The 22629-nt window shown below is 54.2% G+C and overlaps 11 protein-coding genes; 6 read left to right on the top strand and 5 right to left on the bottom strand.

Moving 5' to 3' along the window:
• Positions 1–5865: 5865 nt before the first annotated feature.
• Positions 5866–6914, top strand: CHC_T00007661001 (hypothetical protein). XM_005711288.1 is given in 4 exon segments: positions 5866–5994; positions 5995–6238; positions 6342–6742; positions 6743–6914. 2 exon segments carry the CDS (start codon positions 5995–5997, stop codon positions 6740–6742), a joined length of 645 nt encoding a protein of 214 aa, XP_005711345.1. The 5' UTR covers positions 5866–5994; the 3' UTR covers positions 6743–6914.
• Positions 6915–7478: 564 nt separating this feature from the next.
• CHC_T00008566001 (ATP-dependent Clp protease proteolytic subunit) lies at positions 7479–8072 on the bottom strand. The gene has a single exon (XM_005711287.1). It carries the CDS (start codon positions 8070–8072, stop codon positions 7479–7481), a length of 594 nt encoding a protein of 197 aa, XP_005711344.1.
• Positions 8073–8751: 679 nt separating this feature from the next.
• On the top strand, positions 8752–10316 carry CHC_T00009115001 (Tyrosine protein pseudokinase). XM_005711286.1 is given in 2 exon segments: positions 8752–10230; positions 10231–10316. The coding sequence occupies 1 exon segment, from the start codon at positions 8752–8754 to the stop codon at positions 10228–10230; it is 1479 nt and encodes a 492-aa protein (XP_005711343.1). The 3' UTR covers positions 10231–10316.
• A 315-nt stretch (positions 10317–10631) lies between these two features.
• Positions 10632–11667, bottom strand: CHC_T00008557001 (beta-ketoacyl reductase). The gene is made up of 2 exons (XM_005711285.1): positions 11385–11667; positions 10632–11329 (listed from the first exon to the last, which is right to left on the bottom strand). The coding sequence occupies exons 1-2, from the start codon at positions 11665–11667 to the stop codon at positions 10632–10634; spliced, it is 981 nt and encodes a 326-aa protein (XP_005711342.1).
• Positions 11668–11851: 184 nt separating this feature from the next.
• On the top strand, positions 11852–13030 carry CHC_T00007660001 (hypothetical protein). The gene has a single exon (XM_005711284.1). The coding sequence runs from the start codon at positions 11852–11854 to the stop codon at positions 13028–13030; it is 1179 nt and encodes a 392-aa protein (XP_005711341.1).
• A 123-nt stretch (positions 13031–13153) lies between these two features.
• CHC_T00007659001 (hypothetical protein) lies at positions 13154–14485 on the bottom strand. Its single transcript, XM_005711283.1, has one exon. The coding sequence runs from the start codon at positions 14483–14485 to the stop codon at positions 13154–13156; it is 1332 nt and encodes a 443-aa protein (XP_005711340.1).
• A 755-nt stretch (positions 14486–15240) lies between these two features.
• Positions 15241–17460, bottom strand: CHC_T00008819001 (thiamin biosynthesis protein). XM_005711282.1 is given in 3 exon segments: positions 15241–15399; positions 15400–17250; positions 17251–17460. 1 exon segment carries the CDS (start codon positions 17248–17250, stop codon positions 15400–15402), a length of 1851 nt encoding a protein of 616 aa, XP_005711339.1. The 5' UTR covers positions 17251–17460; the 3' UTR covers positions 15241–15399.
• A 1446-nt stretch (positions 17461–18906) lies between these two features.
• Positions 18907–19392, bottom strand: CHC_T00007658001 (hypothetical protein). Its single transcript, XM_005711281.1, has one exon. It carries the CDS (start codon positions 19390–19392, stop codon positions 18907–18909), a length of 486 nt encoding a protein of 161 aa, XP_005711338.1.
• Positions 19393–19895: 503 nt separating this feature from the next.
• Positions 19896–21541, top strand: CHC_T00007657001 (hypothetical protein). XM_005711280.1 is given in 6 exon segments: positions 19896–19943; positions 19944–20128; positions 20256–20613; positions 20747–20827; positions 20956–21018; positions 21019–21541. The coding sequence occupies 4 exon segments, from the start codon at positions 19944–19946 to the stop codon at positions 21016–21018; spliced, it is 687 nt and encodes a 228-aa protein (XP_005711337.1). The 5' UTR covers positions 19896–19943; the 3' UTR covers positions 21019–21541.
• A 100-nt stretch (positions 21542–21641) lies between these two features.
• CHC_T00007656001 (hypothetical protein) lies at positions 21642–21797 on the top strand. The gene has a single exon (XM_005711279.1). The coding sequence runs from the start codon at positions 21642–21644 to the stop codon at positions 21795–21797; it is 156 nt and encodes a 51-aa protein (XP_005711336.1).
• Positions 21798–21900: 103 nt separating this feature from the next.
• Positions 21901–22173, top strand: CHC_T00007655001 (hypothetical protein). The gene has a single exon (XM_005711278.1). The coding sequence runs from the start codon at positions 21901–21903 to the stop codon at positions 22171–22173; it is 273 nt and encodes a 90-aa protein (XP_005711335.1).
• Positions 22174–22629: the final 456 nt, after the last annotated feature.

Here is a 22629-nt window from a genome sequence, read left to right as displayed (position 1 = left end):
TGCAAGATCTAATCACGACATCTCAAGGAGCTGAAAGTGGCATGTCCGCCGCCCTGCGAAACCACATCAGGACAGTGGAGCCTCAAAAGATGCTGGAGAAAGTTGTGTCGACACAGCGAACTGCCTTTTTGAAGCGGCAAGCAACTGCAATGAACTGCAAGAGTCCCGTACCACCTCACATTGAACAACGTCTTGCGCTACTCATTCAGAGATCAAGAGTTTATAAGGAGTCTGTTAGGTTTGTAGAGGGAACGGGGCAAATGGAGGCGACGGTACGAAGCGTGGTGGACGGAACGCGTTTGAGGCATGTAGTCATGCGTTCAGAGCCAAACACGCCCCCTTCATGCTGCATGCATTCACGAGATGGTTCCGGTTTTCCTTGCTATCACGGAACGGCTGTCATATGTGAGAAGTACGGATCTAATAATTTGTATAAGCACGTTGCGCGACGACATTTGACGAAAGCATGGAAAGAGAATTACTACAGCTTGTGTTACTCAATGCCGGCGCAATACTCTGTCGACAAAGTTATCAAACAAGCGAAACGGTTAGTAGCTTTTGGTCAGAACTTAAGAATTCCCAAAGCTATCCCTCCTCCTCGTGGGAGGCCAGTGAAAAACGCGGGAAAACGTAAGAAGAGCTGGTATGAGAACGGACCTGCGCCATCAAAGAGGAAGTATACTTGCTCTCTTTGTCGTTCTGAGACGCATACTGTCACTGATTGTGCACTGAGACAGCTTTATGGGGATGAAAACACTAGGTAAACATGCTTCCGTGGTATGGAAAATACGGAAAATACTGTATGTAATTGTATGTAGATAGAGTGGGTAGAAGTTGCCGGTGTTTCGCATATGAAGTCACCCTATATTTCCAACTGAAATCACATCAATCTCAGAAAACGATCCAATGTCGCCCTATAGACACAGACAAAGATCGGCATGTTTCAACATGTCGTTTTCTTAGGGCGACGTCACCCTCGGAATTGGATGAATGAGGAACGTCACCCTTCAATGCCACCTCAATTGGGGTAGTCGCCCCCAAAACACCCCCAGGGCTAGAACTTCACCTCCCCAAGGGCATCAAAAGCCGCACCTGTCACCCCAAGATCCGCAAATGGCCCTATTTATTTATTGTACTCACATTGAATTCAATTCTACAACTACTAAAATCGTTGTCTGTGTGTCTGTCTGTATGTCCTTGCGCTCCCGCGTTGCCATTGGCGCTACCGTGACAAGTGGCGGCCACGGGCGGGGCCTGGCCGCAGGCCAGGCCGCCACGGGGACACGTGGCGGTGACAAGTGGCGACAAGTGTAACATTTTAAATTAAAATTACTGTGCGGACTGCGGGGCGGGGCCCCACTACAGTACAGGCTGACAAGTGGCGACAAGTTAAATTTAAAATTTAAAATAACTGTGCGGACTGCCGAGCGCGGCCGCGCTACAGTACACTACAAATGTTAGCCCGGATCCGTTTAAACCGCGCCAGGGGGGTCTACATTGTGGGCGGAACTGGGGCGGGCACTGCGAGCACGTGACAGCGGTGTGGTAGATGGACGCGTACGACAGGGGGGCGGACGCGTGAGACACGGGGCTGCCCGAAATACCGGAGGCTCGTGGCGACGTGAGCGGGGCGGTGGTGCGCGGGGGGCTGTGCGTGGGGGGGCCGGAATTCTTCAAGGCGGAGTTGCGCAGCGCGTGGTGCTCCGACTTTGGGGGGCGGATGTGGATGCGCGGCGACGAGAAAGTGCGGGTCGGGGCGGCGATGGGCGGCGATAGGGACGGTGGGCTGCAAGATGATGGTGGGCGGAGGGCGGTTTTGGGTGTGCGGCGATGACATGGAGGAGTTGTGGGCTGGGGCAGCGATGGGGACGGTGGGGGAGGGTAGGTGGGGGGCGCCGAGGCGGGGCGGCATGGATCGCCACACTCGCGCGTGCGCGTGGGGGAGCAGAGGGCGCAGGAGCGGACCGGGCCAGAGCGGGACGGCGTGGAGTACTACAAGGGTCTTCAATCGGGCGCGCGTGCCGGGCGGCGGGGGAGGCCGGACGGCGAGCGGGCTTCAACCGGGCGCGCGTGTTGGGAGGCGGGGGAGGCGCGACGGCGAGCGGGCGCTAACTGGGTTGCTCAGAGACGGTGACGGACGTGGTGTGCCGGGTAGCAGCGGAGGCAGGCGTTGACGCCGTGGTGGGCGAGTGCGGCGGGTGGGACGGGCGTGCGCGCGAGATCGCGGACGCGGTGTGCATGCAACTCCACGCAAAGCGGTTCCAAGCGGCGGCGGAGACTCTGCTGGACCGGCAGGCGGGCGACGCGCGCGTGGTGGCGAGCTGCGTGGAGCTTCTGCGCAACATGAGCGGGCAGCACGCGGCGAAGAGCGCCGTGCGCGGCGAGATGTGGCGGGCGACGTGCGTGGTGGGTGGCAGTGCCGGGGCGGACGGACGCGGGCGTGGCAGAGACGTTCTGCGTGCTGGTGGGCGGGGTGTGCCTGCGGCGCGGGGACGTGGTGGACGGGTGCGCTTAGGAAGGGGCGGTCGAGGTAGTGGTGAGAGCGGTGGCGCGGAGGGCGGCGGCGCGGGCCGCGCGCATCACGGAGGTGCGAAGAACGGGGAAAGTGGTCGCTGAGAGCCGGGCAGGTGTTGCAGCCGGCGGTGCAGGAGGGCGCCCGCAGGCGGGTGGGTGCCGGGAGCCGCCGCCAGGTAGCAGTGTTAGGCGGAAGCGAGCGGCGGCGTGGAGGGCAGCGGCGCTGACCATGTTTGCGGGCTGCAGGGACCGAACCGCGGTCGGGGGGGAAGGGGACACAGGCGGGCGGCGGCGCTGAGGGCGGTGGCGCGGACCGGGCGCGACGCGCAGGGGCTAGTAACGTGTAGCAGGACGAGGGGGCAAGGGGCGACAAAGACCGGAGAGAAGACGGGAGAGTTAGCGCAGAGGAAGGGGGAGCAGGGGGGCGGGGAACGACAGCGTGTGCAGAACGAGGAGAGGAGGAGGAAGGGACTTGGCTTGGCGCGCGAAGCGCGCACGGAGCCCACTTGTCCATCTACTAATTTTATCATTACTTTCTGATCCAGTGTTGTGCATGATATGCGCTGAAGAAAGGGGTACGCAAGAAAAATTCCAAAATAAAAGGGGTACGTAAGAAAAATTCTCTAAAAAGAATTATATCCTACTGCAGCGTCATGTAAGGATCTTGGCAGCGATACCTTTTGGATAGGCTGCTGGTGAGACCGTACACTAATACTGCACAGCATGCCATTCTGCATCTCGACGGGAATACTACGCGAGAAAACCAATAGTACAGTACGCCAAGTTGAAGAGTTGATGGTGATGCGCGAACCAAACAAAGCATCTTGCCTTCCCGTAGGATCACAGTAGGTCTATTCGCTCTCTCAGATTCAGAAAGGTTGAAACGCTTTTGCTATTAATATAAGTCCTTGTCCACCCATGCTCCCAAAATGAGGATCCTTTCGGATTTCCGAAAGACTCATATCGCCGATATGTTATGACCAAATGACCGACTCCAGCTACTTTCCGCAAGACAAACGAGCACGTCATGTTTTTCGAAGGGCGACAACGTCTACGTCAAAACAATTGGATGATGCCCTGTATACCAATGCTTGTTAAAAAAAAAAAAGCTAAAGCCGAAACCACATTTCCTTGTCCGTACTTAGAGGAGTGACTCAATAGTTCAAGAGCTCGAAGATGAAGAATGCTTCAAATTTCCCGGCTCACGCGATTGAGTAACAAGCAACTCTGTCTCTTCCATCAGGGCCGCGGCGAGAAAAACAACCGTCATCCTTTGATGACATACATAGCATGAACATAGCAAGTCACATAGTTGGTAGCATCCCGTAGTGCTCTGATTTTCTTTTCATAAGGCGAAAAGCCAAGCAACCTTTTTATTGAAGTTGACTGTAGCTGTCCAAATGATTCTAAACTAGCGAAGCGAATTCTAAAAGTTATACGTAGCTTTGAAACAATGTCGAACAAACTGCAATCGTTCAGACCTTGCATGTTACATGGATGGCGTAAGATTAAGTCCACGACTTCAAAGCCCAAAATGTGTCACTTTCTTCATTTCTCTACTGCCGCGGTTCGTGAATCACTCAACGCCTTGAGCTTTTCTGTCGCATCTTCATATAATTCTCGGAGCTGTGAGTTCTTTACGTGTTCCCTGCGGTTCGCTCCCCTTTCAGAAGCGAGCTGGATCTCAAGTCTAGAAAACCTTTCCTCAAGCAATTTGTTCTTCAACTTCTCTTTGCGATACAGTTCACGTTCCGATGCTATCTGCATCTTTTCTAGGTCCATCTGAGCGTGAGCTTTTTTCTCCTGGGAGAGATCGTCTCTTAGTGATTTAACCAACTCTGCCAAGAATAAGATCCGTTCCTGCATTCTCTTCGCCCCATCAACATGGAGATCCAACATGGCCCAGGCCTTCTCAAGGCTTTCTCGTGCCTCCTCATTGGTGAGGCTTGAAACTTTTCTTCGCTCAAACGCATTGCCTGGCTTCATCGACAGACCGGACAGAAGTTCTGATGGAAAGGCAACGGGATTGCTTTGAAAAGTTTCGCTCCATTCATGAGGATTGTCCACACCCTCGTGAATGTATGACCACTGCCTCTCCGGTAAACTTCTGGGGCCCGACATACGCTCATAGTCATTGATATTTTCCTGAAATGGATGTTCAGTTCGTGCGACCGAATTTGGTGTATATTCGGGTACGCAAGGATCCAAAGCCGACTGCATATAGTTGTTCTCAGGTTGCGCGACGGGTGCGGTGGAAGGGAAAAAAGAGGATGCGTATGGGTTCATCGTTTTCTCACTATGTTCATTGCTGACCAAAGTGGTAATGTGAAGAGCGTGAGCCAGGCTGTGCAGATTATGGCGTTGTAGGTTTACAAACAAGCCTTTACCATTTGTTGATGTGTGCCAAGATGCAGAGAGATGGATCGAATCACAATTTGTCAGTGCTCTGAAAGTTTGCCGTTCATATACTGTAGCTAGACGTTCTATGCTAGCTGAACAAGTCTGTCAGGGGTTGTGCCTCTTTTTAAACTTTCAGTCGGAACTGGACGGCGTTCTACGAAAAGTAGCACTAGAGACACCTCGGAAATCATTGGTGGTGTTTTCCATTTCCGTACTCGCACCGTAACATTTACCCGCAAGAAATAAAATTCCTCAAATCTCCTGAGCTGGTTTGCAATCTTTTCATTGCGGGTATGTAGACTGCGGGTAATGCCGTATGGGCAGAGATGTGATATTTTGTGAGTGGAATATGAGTGTGTTTCTAGAGAATAACGACATGCCTTATTCATTGGACAATGTCAGTATTTCATCGGGAGCGACACATCGAAAGAAACAAGGGGCTCGTCTACAGTTGGCAGACACTGATGTGGGGGTTTTTAGAGACGGTTCCAGGATTCTGAACGTTTCCATCCTGTGAGTTGTGTCAGTGGAGAGTTGTGTCGCCCCCAGCGGGAGTTCGGGAGTGGGGAATATTTTGAGATCAAGCTGTGAACAAATTTCGAGTCGTGGCCGGCGTCTGTAATGAGGAACTGTAATAGAAATACCTGCGAATGATCTTCTCTCTGTGGCAACTGTCTCGACAAGTGGAAGTGTATCGTCCGTGAGGGGCCAATAAAAATGCAGGAAAGTGGACTGTTGAGAGCTCGGCACACAGATATTTCGAACCATTGGGCTATCCTCGCCATTGACCTCGGTGCACCTCCGTTCGAAAGCGGCCTCCCGAATGCCCGTTGACAGGCGGCACACAGGCACGTTCTGCAATCGAGTCCACCTTGCCTACAGCGAGCGCCAGCGAAACCCCATAAAACCCAGCGAGCTGCACCCTCTGCGCACAGCCCACTTGAGAAGCCACTCAACCAATACTTAAACAAACCGAGGTCTGCCGCGAACCCATCCCCCGACTTACTACTCTTCTACCTCCAGCATCACCACTCCTCCCCATTCCACACCCACAACAGTTTTTCCCCCTAACTCATCAACATGACTGCCTTCGTCGCACCTGTCGTCACCGGCTTCTCCTCCTCCCTCTCCGGCACCCGAGTCTGCCGCGCCGCAACCGTCTCACGACATGCCGTGTCCATGAAGATTTCCCCAGCTATGCCCTTCATGGAGCAGCCCGCTTCTTTGGATGACCCATCTATTCCAGGCAACGCAGGCTTCGACCCCTTCAACTTGTCCGGAGCCTTCAACCTCAAGTGGATGCAAGAGGCTGAGATTAAGCATTGTAAGTATCCGCACCTCCGATCCCCCTCCTCACATGTGTCTGCGTTTGGCAGTTCAGTAATATCTGTTGACTGACTTGTCTGTTTTGGTTTCTTTCTTCTCAGGCCGTGTTGCGATGCTTGGCGTTCTCGGTGTCGTGATCCCGGAAATTATCCGCTTCCCTGGTGTCAAGGCCATGACCCCGACCGAAGCACATGACTTCTTCGTCAAGACTGGAGGCATGTCGCAGATCCTCCTCTTCGTTTCCTTCTTTGAGATTTTCGGCTCTGTTGCCCTCAAGGCTACACTAGACGGCACCCGTGCTCCCGGTTACTTCGCCTTTGACCCCCTTGGACTCGGCAAGAACCCTGACGTCTTCAAGAAGTACCAGCTCAGCGAAATCAAGAACGGCCGTCTGGCTATGTGCGCCTTCGGTGGTCTGTACCACGCAGGCCTTGTGTCCAAGACCGGTGTCATCGACCAGCTTACCCACTTCCAAGGTGTTCCCGTTTCCATCCTCAACTAAACCTCTTACGGTGTTCCATTTGATTTTTGTCTGGCCACGGGGTATCCGTAAGGGACGTAGTTGAACCGCTCACTCCTCTAGTTCTTGCGTTCACACGGCTTTCGTTTGGCTTGTATTTCCGATATTCCGATAAATCTTGTGCCTTATCTGTCTTTTCGACAAATCTAGCTTTGTTTCGCTCGCCCTGTCCCAGCACACATGCCTATCCAGTAGACAATCCAACAGAGAAAGCACAAGAGGAGAAGCGGTGACGTCGCTTCGAAATGCTACGACTTCTGTGGGCGCAGACAGGCGGACGAGCCTATCGCCAACCATCTGTTCACAGTGGCGAAAACGTAGCGGCACCACAGTGAGATGAACACCGTAGTCTTGCGCTCAAAGCAGTGTCCGGACAGATCTCAAACCTTTTCATTCTCACCTTGAGCATCGGGACTAGCATTTTCATCCTGTGCGGATGACCTATACCGTACTATGAAAGGCACAGGAAAGAATCGCTCGCACTAGTTGCAACACAGCGCGGACAAGACTACGAAATGGATATGTTTTTGCCGTAGTAGAGTCAAGATTAATGGGGTCATTTCTCTTCTCCGTTTCAAAGGAGAAACGGTACACTCTTCCCTTGTACCCATGGCACGCAGTCAACGCAGCAAGATGTGAGACAACGCCGGCGCCAAGTTGAAGGCAGAAAGACCTCGTCGATTAGCAGTTTTGGAAAGTCAAGAAGTCATGACTGCATTTACACAAGTGTTGGGCGAGCAAGAACTGGAACATCTATCTTGGTCTTAATGACCTCATCGATAAGGCCGTACTCCTGGGCATCGGCAGCCGTCATGAAGAAGTCTCTGTCCGTATCGTTTTGTATTTTCTGCAAAGACTGCCCTGTGAAATCGGCCATGTAACCATTCAGCAAATCCTTGACAAACAGAATCTCTCGTGCTTGAATCTCAATATCCGCTGCCTGTCCTTGGGCGCCACCGAGAGGCTGATGGATCATAATCCTGGCATTCGGCAGGCTCTTCCTCTTTCCCTTAGTCCCTGCACTCAGCAAGAATGCGCCCATACTCGCGGCTGTACCAAAGCAAATCGTCTGAACATCGCACGGAATGAATTGCATGGTATCATAAATGGCCATGCCAGCAGACACTCCTCCTCCCGGTGAGTTGATGTACATAGTGATATCCTTGTCTGGATCTTCACTTGCCAAAAACAACAACTGCGCAACGAGGGAGTTGGCGACCTCGTCGTCGACGGCGCGACCCAGTAAGAGGATGCGATCCTTGGCCAGACGGGAGTAGATGTCCATCTGCGAGTTGTCACCGACGGCAACCATGGGCACTGGGGGCGGCACGGAGGGGGGGGCGTCAGGCTTGGGCGGATCGGCGGGCGGTTGTGGGGCCGGCTCGGGCACCATGTGGGGTGCGAGGGACATGCGGGCCGCGCGAATTTGGGGGGTGTACGGACGGCGCGAGGTGGTGGCGTCTAGGGGCTTGCCGGAGAAGGCGCGGATGCCGGGGCATAGTGCAAAGGCGGGTGCCATAGTGGGATCAGCTGTGCGGCAACTCTGGAAAGAGACAAGCGGGGAGGGGATAACGGTCAAGGCGGATGCACTAGGAAAGACAAGGGACTTTATCGTTCGGCAGAACAGGGCATCGAGATCAAGCTACGGGGTCGGAACGCGGTATGATAACACCTCAAGATACTGTAGGGACCCATAACAAGTACACGTGTAAACAGGGAATACTGTGCAAACGTGTGACGACCACGTGTCCTCGTAAAGGACCTGAATACAAAGGCCTAACTCGTACTCAGCGGAAGCTGCAGAGTGGGCAGCAAGAGACCTGGAGACTACCGTCAAGTATCCTAGTGTGGCCACTTTCAATTTCTGACGTGCTACTCCTAGCGATTACCGGGCGGGCAGTGCGTCTGTCTCAGAGTATGCAGAACTCAGGTGGGGCCTTGACAACCGGTTGCTGCAGTCGCTTGGGTAAGTGCAGGAGAAGCAAGGCGGCATGGCGGACGAGGCACAGGACAGTTCGCATCCTAATGGCACCACCAAAATGGCAAGCGAAAGGATTCTGGAAATGGATGTTGGGGACGCTATCGAGTTGATGGATGTTATTCGCGACGGCCGTCTTTGCTACATCGAGCGCCCCTCGCACCCACTTCGGTCCCAAAACGGTCCCGCCCCCCTCGATCTTTTCATGCAGGATAACGAATCCATCACGTCCTCGCCCGTGCAGCTCTACATCCATAAGGAAAAGCGCCCTCCTCGAAAATTCCTCACGAAAGTTGTTCTCCGCGACTACGGCGTCCTCGACGTGCCTTGGCTTTCGAGTTCAGTGCGTTTGCGGAATGCCACTATTGAGGCAGACGAGAAAAATCTTACCTTTGAGATCACGGAGAAAAGTACCGGGTTTGGTGGCTTCGCGTCTTGTCTCGTGGTTCAAGCCAGAGAATTAAACGAGTTTACGAGTTGGGATACCGCTTTCAAAGAGCTAAAGCTTTCAGATGATGACATCACCTACTCGGCTTGTCGAAACATGAAAATTTGCGAAGGGAGCAATAGCACAGTATACTACGGCAAGGCGAGCGATAGAGGCAATAGCCCCATAGCCGTCAAAGTAATATCACGTGACACAACTCCCACACCAGCCCTGGTGGAGAGTTTCGTGGGGAATAGGCTCATGGTCATCGAGAAGCGCATGTACCCGGACTCTCTTGTCGCATGCCGTCAAGTCTTCCACACGCCGAGGGAAACACAACTCATCATGGAGTACGTCCCGGGCCCGAGCTTGCAGAAATGGTTGGCGTTGAACGGACCTATGAATGACAACGATGCTTACCAGGTGTTCAGCCAGGTGCTGGAGGCTGTCCAGTATCTTCATAGCCTTGGAATTCTTCATGGTGGCATATCTACCCGCAGTGTTCTTCTTTGTGAAGCTAATCCCACAGTAATTGGCCCCGTGAAGCTAATCGACTTCAGTATGACATCTATGAAGACAGAGCCTTCTTCTGACAAGTTCTATCCGGAACGCGAGCTGGAAGAAATCAAACGTTGCGTATGGAACAACGGATTTGAAGGTATCCCTCCGGAGATCTGGAATGACCGGCCTGCAACTTTGTCGAACGATTTCTGGGGTTTGGGTTGCTTACTTTACCAGATGCTCATCGGTCCCCTCCCAGTTGGCGAAGCGGTCGGGGAACCGTGGGATCGTGGCGGAAAGATAAACCATCGTTCAACGCTGGGAGAGTATGCTAAATTGAAAAGAGTTGACTGGATGCAAGAAGCTCTTTTTCCTGCAGACTGCGAGGCGGCATCGCGAATAAGCCCGAACGCTCGCAGTATTCTTTTCCAGCTACTTAGACCTGAGCCTAATCGAAGGTTGGATTCAGGTTGCATTAATCGACATCCGTGGCTGACTATGTCTCGGACAGCCACTGGGCGTCGTACCGCACGTTCGTTCTGGCCTCGGGTCTTGATGGGATAGACTGATTCTGCTGTGAAATTGTATATTGTAGTGACTTGTAAAGTGTACATATATTATTAAACCAGTACATGCACGAGTTGGCGAAATATATCTAGATGGAGCTCTACATGAATGCTCTGACCTGATACCGCGATATTGTACCGGCGTGTAACGGCCTTCTCTCGTTCATCCTTGAGCAGGCCTTCAATTACGAAGGATCCTTGAGAAAACTCCACAACTTGCCGCTAGTAATGCAGGCTGCAGAGGCATAGATCTTCACTCGAGACCGTATTCCTATGCACACTAAGGTCCGTCCCTAATCGCCATTCGCAGCTTCGTAAGGCAAAAATATATTACCTCCCCGTCCATGCATGCAGAAGCGAGGATGGTTTGGTTGGCCAACAAATAGGTATGGTCACTACCTAGTTTTCCTTAGCGAGACGCTCTTTCTTTTTCAGTGCTCTGGTCCTAATGCTTCGATGGAGGTTGGTTACGTAAGAAACCTGGGCCTTTAGGGGGAGAAGCGTGACTGCACCTGCCATAATCGCGTGGACCCAATGCGGAGAAACTCTTGGTGAAACGCAAACTTGGTTAAGCGCTTTATTGGCAAAGTCGTTGGCCGACGGTACCGTGAAGGACTTGCGCATCTTTGCCATCGCGCTCTCGACAAAGAAAGGTGTGAGGGAGCAAACCTGGACACCCTTATCCACGACCTCTCCGGACAGGGAGACGGCGAACGAATCCGCATAGGATTTTGTGCCCGAATAAGGGGCCAACAGCGGGGCCGGTGTGACCGCACCGCCCCCCGAGCTGAGGCAGAAGACGATCCCTTTTTTGGCAGCAATCATGGCCGGAAGCAGCATGGCGGTCATCTTGTTGATGGAGGTGATGTTAATGCGGACGATGCGATCGACGTCCGCGGGATCCATTTCAACAAAATCTGTCGGAAACTCAACGTTGACGCCGACGTTGTTGACGAGGATCTTCGGGGCGAGTGGAGCGAGCTCGGTTTTGAGGGCGGCGTAGGCGGCGAGGTCTGCGGAACCGAAATCAAAGCAAGTGACGTGAGTTTTGACGCCGTAGGTGGAGGAGACTTCGGAGGCAATGATGTCCATCTTGTCTTTGGACCGAGCGAGGAGGACCACGTTAATTCCACGGGAGGCGAGGCCGTGAACGAAGCCCGCGCCGATGCCGGCTGACGCGCCGGTGACTACGGCCCATTCTCCCTTGAATTTCGAGTAGGAGAAGGAGGTGAGGAGGTATTGAGTGATGAAGAGGAAGAGACGAACAACGACAGCGAGCAATGTGACAGCCCCAATCGCGGCAAGCAGCAGGACGATGGGTTCCATCACGGGAGAAGGGTTGGATCAGAAGGGGATGAGGGAGGGGGAAGGCAACACTGGAGAAAAGTGACAGGCTTTCTTTAATGATGAATCTGGCGGGAATCTGCGTGCTCATGATCCACACTTTATTGAACCCTCAGAAGTGATTGCACGATGCATAAAACTTTTGACGTGCATGGGCCGAAAACAGCAATTTCAAAGGAAAAGACTGAGTCGTGCTCATTGCTGTTACATTTCCTTCTCACCAGTCAGCCTCGCCGGCGTCGTCACGCCGACCGCACTTCTTCTCGGACGGATTCATGCCGCTGCTCCAAGGGCGTTCTTCTTCGCCAAACGCGTGCGATGGCGACCTCATCATTGTACAGGAGAAGTACAACGCACTAACCCCCGTCGTTCTAAGGGCCGGCTCGTTTCTGAACAACCGCTATGGCCGCTTTGCTCACGATGATGTCATCGGACATCCCTTAGGCCGGCGGTGGGAGGCCAAGTCACACCCTGGCACGGGCTCTGGAACGCAAGCATGCGCTGGCTTTGTTCATGCTTTGAAACCCACGCCGGAATTGTGGTCGCTAGCTATGTTCCATCGCACCCAGATAGTTTACCCTCACGACTCTGCCGTCATCACCCTTTTTCTCGACCTCCGCCCTGGTCAAGTGCTCATCGAGTCGGGTACTGGTTCTGGGTCGGCTTCTGTTGCTTTCGCGAGAGCTGTTGCCCCATTGGGGCAAGTGCGGTCCTTTGAGTTCCACAAGCCACGTGCCGACGCAGCCCAGAAGGATTTTCGGGCGCTAGGCCTTGAGCACGTCGTCAAAGTCACTGGCGGCGTGGATGTCGTCAAACAAGGCTTTCTTGGTGTAAATGACGGAGAAGCAGATGCCGTATTTTTGGACTTGCCAGCCCCGTATCTGATGGGTGAAGAAGTTGCACGGGTGCTCAAACCGAACGGCACGGTTTGCACTTTTTCACCATGCCTGGAGCAAGTACAAAAGAGCGCAGAAATGTTCCGCAAGGGTCCGTTTCATTCAGTGCGCACAGTTACTGCGCCAGTGCGGACGTACGAGACTCGCGAACAGATTCTTGGCACTCCTGGGTTTGATGAACTGCAGGAGAGCCAGAAGGACGTGGCCAACCCAGCCTTAAATGATGAGAGCTCTCGTCACCGAAAGAGGCAGCGGATAGAATTGTCTGGCTCGACGAGGAGGAAACTAAAGACGGCTGGCGCCGAACGGCTAGAAATGGCTGATAAGAACGATGGGCGGCATGATGGGCGGGTTATTCGGGTAGCAGCAAGGCTGCATAGTCGTCCATTTAGCTCTATGAAGGGTCACACAAGCTATTTGACGTTTGCACGACGAAAACGGGGAAATGTGAAGGCTTCCCCAAACAACGGCGCTGGTCCTAAATTGCTCCTTGGTGATGCAAAATCTGGAGCCGATGGTTCAGGAATCAGTCGTAGAGAATCTTGCATTATATCATAAACTTGCGAAGAAGGTTAATGTTCAGTTTTGCCGTTTGGACGGAAGAAATATCTGATGTACGAAATGGTGCGTGCGCCCTTACATACAATGGGAGGCAACACGCCTTTCCTCTCTTGATTAAAGCTACCGTAATCGCCGATTTGGAGTTAGCACCTCGGGACGTATCGTAACATGCTCGACATTCCCATGAGCGCCTCTCCTCACCTTGAGTCTACAATCCTTTTGTACCTGGAAGTTAAGCGCAGCCAAAAACTCAGACGTCGTCGTCGTGTTCATATTATTGACAGCTACAACCACATCCCCCGCTCGCAAGCCAGCCCGATCTCCCGGCCCTCCCTTGGTTATGTTATGCACCATGAGGCCTACGGACTTGGAGCTATTCGTCGTGCGCATCTCCGCCTCCAACCAGCGCGGCGGGCGATAATTTGTATCTCTTCTGATATCCTCGAACAGATGCGGCGTGACCGAAATAAGGGTCAGGCCGACGAATGGGCGGCGCACGTAACCATGGGTCTGCAAATCCTCAACAACTTTCTGAGCGTACTTGATTGGAATGGCGAAGCCGATCCCTTCCGCATTGCCCGCGATCTTCATCGAGCATATGCCAACTACCTCGCCATCGAGTGAAATGCACGGGCCGCCCGAGCTCCCCTGGTTGATGGCCACATCAAGCTGCAAGTAAGTGAGACCCCCTGACGGCTCTCCCGTGCTGACAGCCAAGTCGCGATGAATGGTAGAGATAATTCCAAAGCTGCACGAATTAGACAAGGTGAGCGGGGAGCCAACGGCGACGACAAACTCGCCTGGGCGCACGGCATCCGAGTCTCCCATCTTTGCCACAGGCACGGGGGCGTCGATATTGACCTTGATGATGGCGATGTCGGACTCGTGATCTGCAGCGAGAATGCGACCGACGTAGGTCTCGCCAGTGGACAAGGTGACGTGCAAAAACGAGTCATCGCCCGCTTCGCTCGCGGGGTCCGACGGGCGGTCAGTTACGACGTGCGTGTTAGTGACGATGTGGCCCTCCTCCGAGATGAAGAAGCCCGAGCCGCAGCTGATCTCCATGGCCTCAGAGTCGTCGAAGATGAAGGAGGAGAGCTTCTTGCGCGAGGCGACGCGGCGGATGTTGACGACGGAGGGGATGACTTTCTCGACGGCGTCGGCGACGGCGTAGCGGGAGAGGAGGGTCGGCGGGCTGGGCGGGGAGGCGGGGGAAGGAGGAGAGTCAGGGGTGAGCTTTGGGATTGGTGGCGCGTCGAACGAGGGATGGGAAGGGGAGGGCGTGGCGTCGGAAAGGGCGAGGGGTAGGGCAGTGGCTGTGAGAAGGGCGGCGCCGGCGGCGAGCGGGAAACGGGAGGCGGAAGGAGAGGAGTAGTCGTAGTGGTGACGGGCGGCGCGGCGGGCCAGGGTGGGGAGACGTCGCAGAATCATTGTGAGGGGAGAAGGGGGCATGAAGGCAGAGGTTTTGACGGTGGAGGAGAGGCGGGGGACGGAGGGAGAGGATGAGGCAGCTAAAACATGTCGGTGTGCCATGATCTTGATACTCACACAAGCAAGATCATGGCTACAGTACCAGCGTTATCATATAAAAGAGAAATGGATTTACAGTAGTGCCTTCTACGATATAGTGCTATAGCGTGACATACCTCTAGCTATGGCACTATTGGGGGGATGGCACTATATAAAGGAGGCTCAAATACATGTATTTGGGGACAAAGCACACTGCTAACACAAACACAACAAAGCCTGTATAACACAACTAAATAACTTCATCCTTTGAGTACTGAACCATGCCGGATGATACACGTGTGAGCTTATGATAACCTGTGCCAAAGGGTGAGCCATAGCACTATATAGAGGGAAGCACTACTAAAGTAGGCACTATTGAGGGACCCCCCCCTGTCGTGGGTTCTTGCATTTTTCAGTGGCGGCCAATAGAATTATGGCACTGAGAATAGATCTGGGAATACTGTACGTAGAAATCTAACACAGTTGTGCTCTGTACTAAGCTCATCTCGAAGGGAGGAGAGCGACAAAAATTCCCGGGTGGTAGCATGATTACGTGAGAAACCATATTCTCTTGTCGAGATAACCCCATCAGTGAGAGTAGACATCCACCTGTTTAAAACTGCCCTCTGTCTTGACACGAACCAACGTGAAGAGAACAAAATTTCAAACTAAAGGTCTTATATGAAAGCCTCTGTCTATTTTTGTTGTCGCCTCTCAACACGAAATGCTTCCTATTTATAAAAACTATCAATTGGAAATAGACCCCTCCATTTAGGGAAGTGCAGCTCCGCTAGACTTATGGCACCGTCACTGCAATATGCAAGCAGCAAATCCACTCAAATCTGCATCTCCATGTCCTACTCCTCCAGCTCTAAAACCTTCGGAACATAGATCTGCCCCTGCGCCTCAGTTATGAACTGCTCTGACTTCTCCTGCATCCCTAATTTCACCGCCTCTACTTCCCCATATCCATGTTCCTTTGCGTACGCCCTAACGTCTTCCGTGATCTTCATCGAACAAAACTTGGGTCCACACATCGAGCAGAAATGCGCAACCTTGCCTGCTTCGCTGGGCATCGTCTCGTCATGCATTGCTCGAGAAGACACGGGGTCTAGCGACAGATTAAACTGGTCCTCCCACCGGAACTCGAACCGCGCCTTAGAGAGCGCGTCATCCCGAACCTGAGCACCGGGATGCCCCTTGGCTAAGTCGGCCGCGTGCGCCGCAATTTTGTAGGAAATCACACCGGTCTTCACATCGTCACGGTTTGGAAGCCCTAGATGCTCCTTGGGCGTCACGTAGCATAGCAAAGCTGTGCCCAGCGCCCCAATGTTGGCTGCTCCAATCGCTGATGTGATGTGGTCATATCCTGGTGCGATATCGGTGGCCAATGGGCCCAGGGTGTAGAACGGCGCCTCATTGCACCATTCGAGCTGGTTTTTCATATTCTCCGGAATCTTGTTCATGGGTACATGTCCGGGCCCTTCGTTCATCACTTGTACATCGTACTCCCATGCTCTTCTGGTCAGTTCACCTTGCGTCTTCAATTCCGCAAACTGCGCCTCATCATTGGCGTCGTATATACTGCCAGGGCGAAGGCCATCGCCAATGGAGAAGGCGATGTCATACTTCTGCATAATCTCGCAAATATCATCCCAGTGCTCGTACGCAAAATTCTCCTTGTGATGCGTGAGACACCACTTGGCATGAATCGAACCGCCTCGCGACACAATCCCAGTCATGCGCTTAGCAGTCATCGGGACGTAGCGTAAAAGCACACCGGCATGGATGGTGAAGTAGTCGACTCCCTGCTCGGCCTGCTCGATGAGGGTTTCGCGGAAGATCTCCCATGTGAGGTCCTCTGCGATGCCGTTGACTTTTTCTAAGGCTTGGTAGATGGGCACCGTGCCGACGGGAACCGGGCAATTTCTCATAATCCACTCGCGCGTTTGGTGGATGTGAATGCCGGTGCTCAGATCCATGAGAGTATCTGCGCCCCACATGGTTGACCACTGGAGCTTCTCGACCTCCTCTTCGATACTGGATGTAATTATGGAATTTCCTATGTTGGCATTGATCTTGACTTTGAAGTTTCGGCCAACAATCATGGGCTCGAGCTCGGTATGCCTCTTATTGCTCGGAATAATAGCCCTCCCCCTGGCAACCTCACTTCTCACAAACTCGGGGTCTAAGCCTTCTCTGACAGCACAATAGAGCATCTCCTCTGTAATGGTACCCTTCTTCGCGTAATGCATCTGCGTAAAGATGGTATCCCCCCTATTCTCCCGGCGCTCAATCCAGTCCTTGCGGAGCTTGGGCAAGCCCTGACTCGGATTCACACCCTGGGGTCCTGAGGTGTCATACAGGTCGACCGGGGCCTCTCCACCGGCGAGGTGGACACGGCGCGAGGGCACGCGGAGTACCTGGGAGGTTTCCGGGTGCTCGACGGGAGTGTAGACTTTTGTGGAGTTGGGGAAGCACTCGGTGAAGAGCGGCGACTCGGAGAAAGAGGGGTTGTAAGGGTCCTTAGTGACCTTGCGGCGGGCAGGCTTAGGCTTGGGGTTCGAGACCGGCTCCTGCAGGACGGCGGACGGGGCGGTACGGGCGGGCAAAATGGGGGGACGAGGGGTAATCAGAGGGGCGTGGCCCGTAAGGAAGGGGCGCGCGCGGGACAGGGCAGGCGCGGGGACGAAGGTGGGAGTTGTCATGGCGCCGATGTAGGAGTCGGAGACGGTGGTGAGCGGGAGGCAGGTGGGTGGGGGGCGTGGAGGGGAGGTGGTTTTAGATTTGGTTCTGATGGGTGCATCCTGTTTACGCGGGGAGGTCGAGCCGGGGAGATGAGGGACGGGAGACGGATTTTCGGGAGGAGGAGAGCATAACAATAGCGGAATTGAATGGAATATCTGAGCTGGATGCATCGCGCACGGTGATTGGCGCGATGCATCGGCAGGGTCCAATGAGCGTAGAGTGGCAGAGTAGGAGGCGGTCCAACAGGATTAAATATCTTTCCAGAAGCAGAATTGAAATTACCTTTAGGCAGTTGCAATTAAAAGGCCATAACATGACACCGCCTTACAGAATTACCCGCACAACCACCGCGAGATCAAATCGCAGTCGCGGGGTGACGTCACTGCCCCGAAAAACGATCCAACGGCGTCGTTTTCCGCCCACAGCGCGGCAGCGATTGCGGCGATTGCCTCTCATGCCCAGCCACCTTGATCTCCGCTGCCCGTTGACATGCGTTTACACCGCCCGACGATCCTTTCATCCGCCACCAGCCTCCTCCCCACCCCCTCCCCATCCCTTTCCCCTCTCTTCCCCACTCACCCTCATTACCCCTTAACGTCTTTCCTCCATTAACTCATCCCCCACAATGCGTGTGTCAACCCGCCGCTCTGTCTGCGCCCTCCTGCCCCCTCCCCCGACGCCCGTGCGCGCCACTGCCACTCCGATCCCTGTCCCCTCCATCTCGCACCGCCGACGCCCTGGTTCCCCGCCGCTAGCCTCGGCCTCGGCCTCCACCACGGCCATCACGACATTGTCGCGCCAGCACGCCATCTTCAAGTTTCTCGCCGGTGGCCTTGCCGGTTCGCTCTCGGCCTTCTTCACCAACCCTCTGGAAGTCCTGCGCACCCGTATGCAAGCCTCTGGCGCGGGCCGTGCCGGCCGTTCTGTGGCCGCTGTCACTCGCTCCATCACCGATGCCCATGGGCTCGCGGGCTTCTACAGAGGCCTCGGCAGCTCCCTCCTCGGCACGCTGCCATCGCGTTCCATTTACTTTGCCACATACGCCAAGACCAAGGCCTTCCTCGCCACATTTGTGGGAAAGGACTCCCCCATTGCCCACTTGGCCGCCGCCGTGGCCGCGGGCAGTACTTCCAATTTTATCATGAGCCCGCTGTGGGTTGTGCGCACCCGCATGCAGCTGGGGGGCCACCAATACCGAGGGTATTTGGATGCGGGCGCCCAGATTTTGAAGCAGGAAGGACCCGCGGGGTTGTATCGCGGCTTTTCGGCAAGTTTGTGGGGCACGTCGGAGGCGGCGATTCATTTTGTACTATACGAGCGCTTGAAGAAGTTGCAATTGCTCCATATGGGGAAGACGGTGGCACCGGGCGAGCGCGCGGAGCTCACGCCGTTGCAGTATACCGCTACAGCAGCTTTGTCCAAGCTGATTGCCTCGGTTGCGACATACCCGCATGAACGGGTGCGAGTGCTCATGAGAGAGATTCCCAAGGCGGGCGCGAAGCCCAAGTATCGATTTATGATGCAGAGCTTGAAGCTTATCGCAAAGGAGGAGGGATGGCAGGCGCTGTATAGGGGGATGGGCTGTCATCTCGCCAGGACCGTGCCGAATACCGCTATCATGTTTTTGTCGTATGAATTGATTTCGAAGAACTTGGAGAGAAGACACAAGAGGAAGCTTGCGGAATTGGAGCGAGCCCGATTGGAATCTGCAAAGGAATAGAGAGGAGCTGAAACTTGATTTTAACTTTTGGAATGGAGAATTGGTTTGAGTTGGGCAGGTGTGTTGCGTTGTTTATCGTGCGACGATTTTTGGTCAGAGGCGACAGTGGTCCTAGCGGCCACGCACGAATGAGGACTGCTCTTCCCCAACGGAGTAGGGTAGTTTGGTGTGGAATTTTGAAACACTGGCGTGCACCGCACGAATATAGTTTTACGACACATGATATTGGCGAGCTAGCCATGCATTTTGGAATACGGGTTCTTTCGTCGAGGTACATATACCGTGCTTCGAGGTATACCGTGTGCAGAGCATGGATATTTGAACTGACAATATCGCCTGAGTGGCGGTCGCCCCCTCGCCGCACTGGTCCCGGAACAAACATTAAAAGTTTCCTTCGACCTTTTCATTCTCAATAGAATCAAAGTGTTGTACAGTAACGCCTTTCCGAATCGGGAAATCGTCCGCACTTCTGAGACTACTAAAATTGCGCTTGCTGTCTTTCAGCACAAAAAGCCCCCTCTGTCTACATCTCCGACAACCAAGTTGCCCCTCAAGACTAGACTAGGAGGTTGCTCCATTCAGCGATGGTGCGGGAAGTCGCCTTTCCAAACTGGGGGAGTTTTGTTGGATGTATTTCAGGGTGACAGGATTATGTCCTTGCGGAAAACTGCAGTGTTCTTTTCTGTTATAATTTTCAGAAGCTGCACTGTACGTGTACAGTTATGTCGCGTTGGATGGCGCAGGTGCCGATTGCCGTGCTGCACGGCGTGCCTGCGCCACTCCGGCCTCCGCACTCTCTGCGCAACAGGGGCAGTCCATCTCCCCGCCGTCTTTTACTCGTGGCGGACAGCCTCAATCTTTTGACCAGCAGCAGCCCTCTTCTACAAACGAAACAAGCAGGAAGGTGCGAGAATCCAACCTCCGAGCAAGAAGATGGACGCCGGAGCGCCCCCTGTAGACGACACGTCCAACGCCGCATCGGCTAGTGACCAGGTCGCCGCCGAAGAGCCGCAAGGGCCGCAGGCTGACCCTCGGTACCCGCTCAAAGTCCAGTACTGCTCGGTGTGCACCCTGCCGGCGGAAGTGCATGAGTATCATTCGCGAAATCAGTTTCAAAAGTATGCCAGCTTGTTGTCGTTAGGTTTCTGTTTTGGGACGAGTGTGATGATGAATTTCTGTCGACGCTGAATCGAGCGCTGACTCTCATGCTATTCTTACTTTTATTTTTCGTTCTTCGACCGATAGATGCAAGGAGTGGTTGCGGAAGCACGCGCCGGAACACTTCCCGGACATGTTCCCCGACGAAATTGCGGCGCGTCTAGAGGCCGTTCGCATCGCGGAGGAGTCTGGAAACGCAGTCGTCATGCCTGGTGCGGACGAGGACGAGGACGAGGATGCCATTAAGGTTGCCGTTCCTATCGAGCAGAAGACGAGCGGCGGAAAGAAAAAGAAGGCCGCCGCAGAGATTGTCCTCATGCTTGGCCAGCGGAAGGGTAAGAAGCAGGTCACGATTGTGTACGGACTCGATTTGTTCGGCATCAAGCTAAAAGAGGCGGCGAAGGCGGCGAAGAGGAAGTTTGCGACGGGCTCGTCGATCACAGTGGTATGTTGTTCTTCCTCTCCAAAGCATTTTGATGGGTTTTCATGCACGGGTTCGGGGATTACTCATGGGGAACTAACATTTTTCGCGATGCCTTTGTTCTGGTGCATTACATATTTTTGGTACGAATGCGTAGTCGGCCGATAATCGTGACGTTATCGAAATCCAAGGTTCGAGGCAAGAAGACTTTGCCGAACTCGTCCATAAGGAATGGGGGGTAAGTTTCTCTACACGTTGCATTGCGAGACGAGGCGTCCGCATCCCTGTAGAATAGCAGGCGCATTGGATGTACTGACTCTCAACTCTATCTCCGCTTTTCAAACACAACTTTGGTATATCTTCTAGGTTCCTAAAGAAGCTGTGTACATTGTGAACGCGCAAAAGAAAAAGGTGAAAGCCTTTCCTTGAGGCTGTTGCAAAATTGGATGGAAAGGAAAAAGCCGCATGGCTGCATGGGTTGAGATACAGGAGGATTTCTTAACCGGAGGTGAAACTATTCACTACTAGAGGCACATCAGCTGTTTGAGTGCAGAAGTAACGATATATGCATCTTGGTGTTCACCGCGAAGGTCGAGTTGCAATTGCACGGCGTGTTCCGGAATGTGTTGTCCCCTGTCGTGGCGGGCATCAGGCAAGTAGCGATTGGCGAGCGCTTTTGCTTGAAGCAATTGCTTTCGCGACATGGTTGCCCCTCTTGTCGTCGGTTGTAATGTCTGCGCATCTAGTCGTATTGCTTGAGCATTTGAAGCCGCCTCCCGGGCATTGCGCAAGGCGACGCGAAGCGAGTCCCGCACTTGCCGAGCGTTACTGTTTAAACTTGTTTTCTCCTGCAGGTTAGCTAACATTGATTGTCCACTTTGTAAATCTGCAAGCTGTCTGTGTACAAGAATATGCCGTAGTCTTGCAGATTCCTTGGCTTCGTCTATCCTCTCAAGATATCGCGGCACCTGGTCCACCTGGTCTTCGTCTCTGTCAGTACTAGCCAGGTTTGCTTCTCGAACGGAGGTGTCGGCATCACTGGTTTCAAGTCCATGACTCTCCCTGCTTTTAGACTGAATAGGAATAGCGCCGGCATCACTTGCATCAACAGTGTGACGATGAGCAGCCTCTGTTGCCTTCAAAGTTGGAGCCTGAGAATCGTCTCTGTCGAGTGCATCACTTTGACGCGCCTTCCTCTCGACGTTTAGACTTTGATCATGGTGGAGCTCCACGATACGAACGGCAGGCTTCTCGTCGTTGCCAGTAGAGGCATCAAGATTACCGCGATTGGATTGTAATTGCGCATCAGCAATGTCGCGTGGCCCTACGGCAGGCACCAGCACGTTTTCCCGTTCGCGTTTAAGCTGGTCCTCCAACTGGCCGATAGTGTGCCGTGCCAGCTCGAGTTGCTTCATCTCCTGCCGCCTCTCCGCCATCTGCTCCTCAAACAAGGAGGCCCTAATTTTCATTTCCTCAATCTCGGCGTCCCTTCGCTTTACTGTGCCTTTCGCCGCATCAAGCCTCGTTTTGAGCGAGACAATTTGCTCCTGTTGCTCCTTCTTCACGCCCCCGCCTTGGCCTTGAGCGCGCTCTTCCATCACACGTGCCCTCTCCTCCACGGCGCGCATCACGTCCGCCATCAACAGCTCCGCATCGACGTCCTCCTCCTCCCCGCCAGCATCCCAATCATGGCGCCCCTCCTCTCTGACAGAGGCGTGCAGGCGGTCGAGCTCCATGCGGACCAAGTCGAGCTTCATAGCGGCAAAGCCGGGGGTCCACTGGGCGACGGCGGGCGGGTCGGCGAGCTCTGCCGCGAGGGTAGCGACGCGTCCGTGCAGCGCGGTGAATCCGTCGAGCAGCACGGCGGCGCGCAGTGGGAGCATGGGGTCTGGGGGGAAGCCCCACGTTGCGGCGCGTGCCGCATCTGCGGCGGCGCGTCGCAGCAGCGTCTGCACCGGGCGCGCGTGCGGGGCCATGGCGGCGGCGTTGCGTCGCACGTGGGCTTGCAGCGCGGCCAGCAGCGGGAGCAGGGCGGCGATG

The sequence above is a fragment of the Chondrus crispus genome, genomic scaffold (genome assembly GCF_000350225.1).
Source record: "Chondrus crispus Stackhouse genomic scaffold, scaffold_80, whole genome shotgun sequence".
Taxonomy (NCBI): domain Eukaryota; phylum Rhodophyta; class Florideophyceae; order Gigartinales; family Gigartinaceae; genus Chondrus; species Chondrus crispus.
Note: the sequence above shows the minus strand (reverse complement) of the source record. Positions and strands in the feature narration are given on the sequence as shown.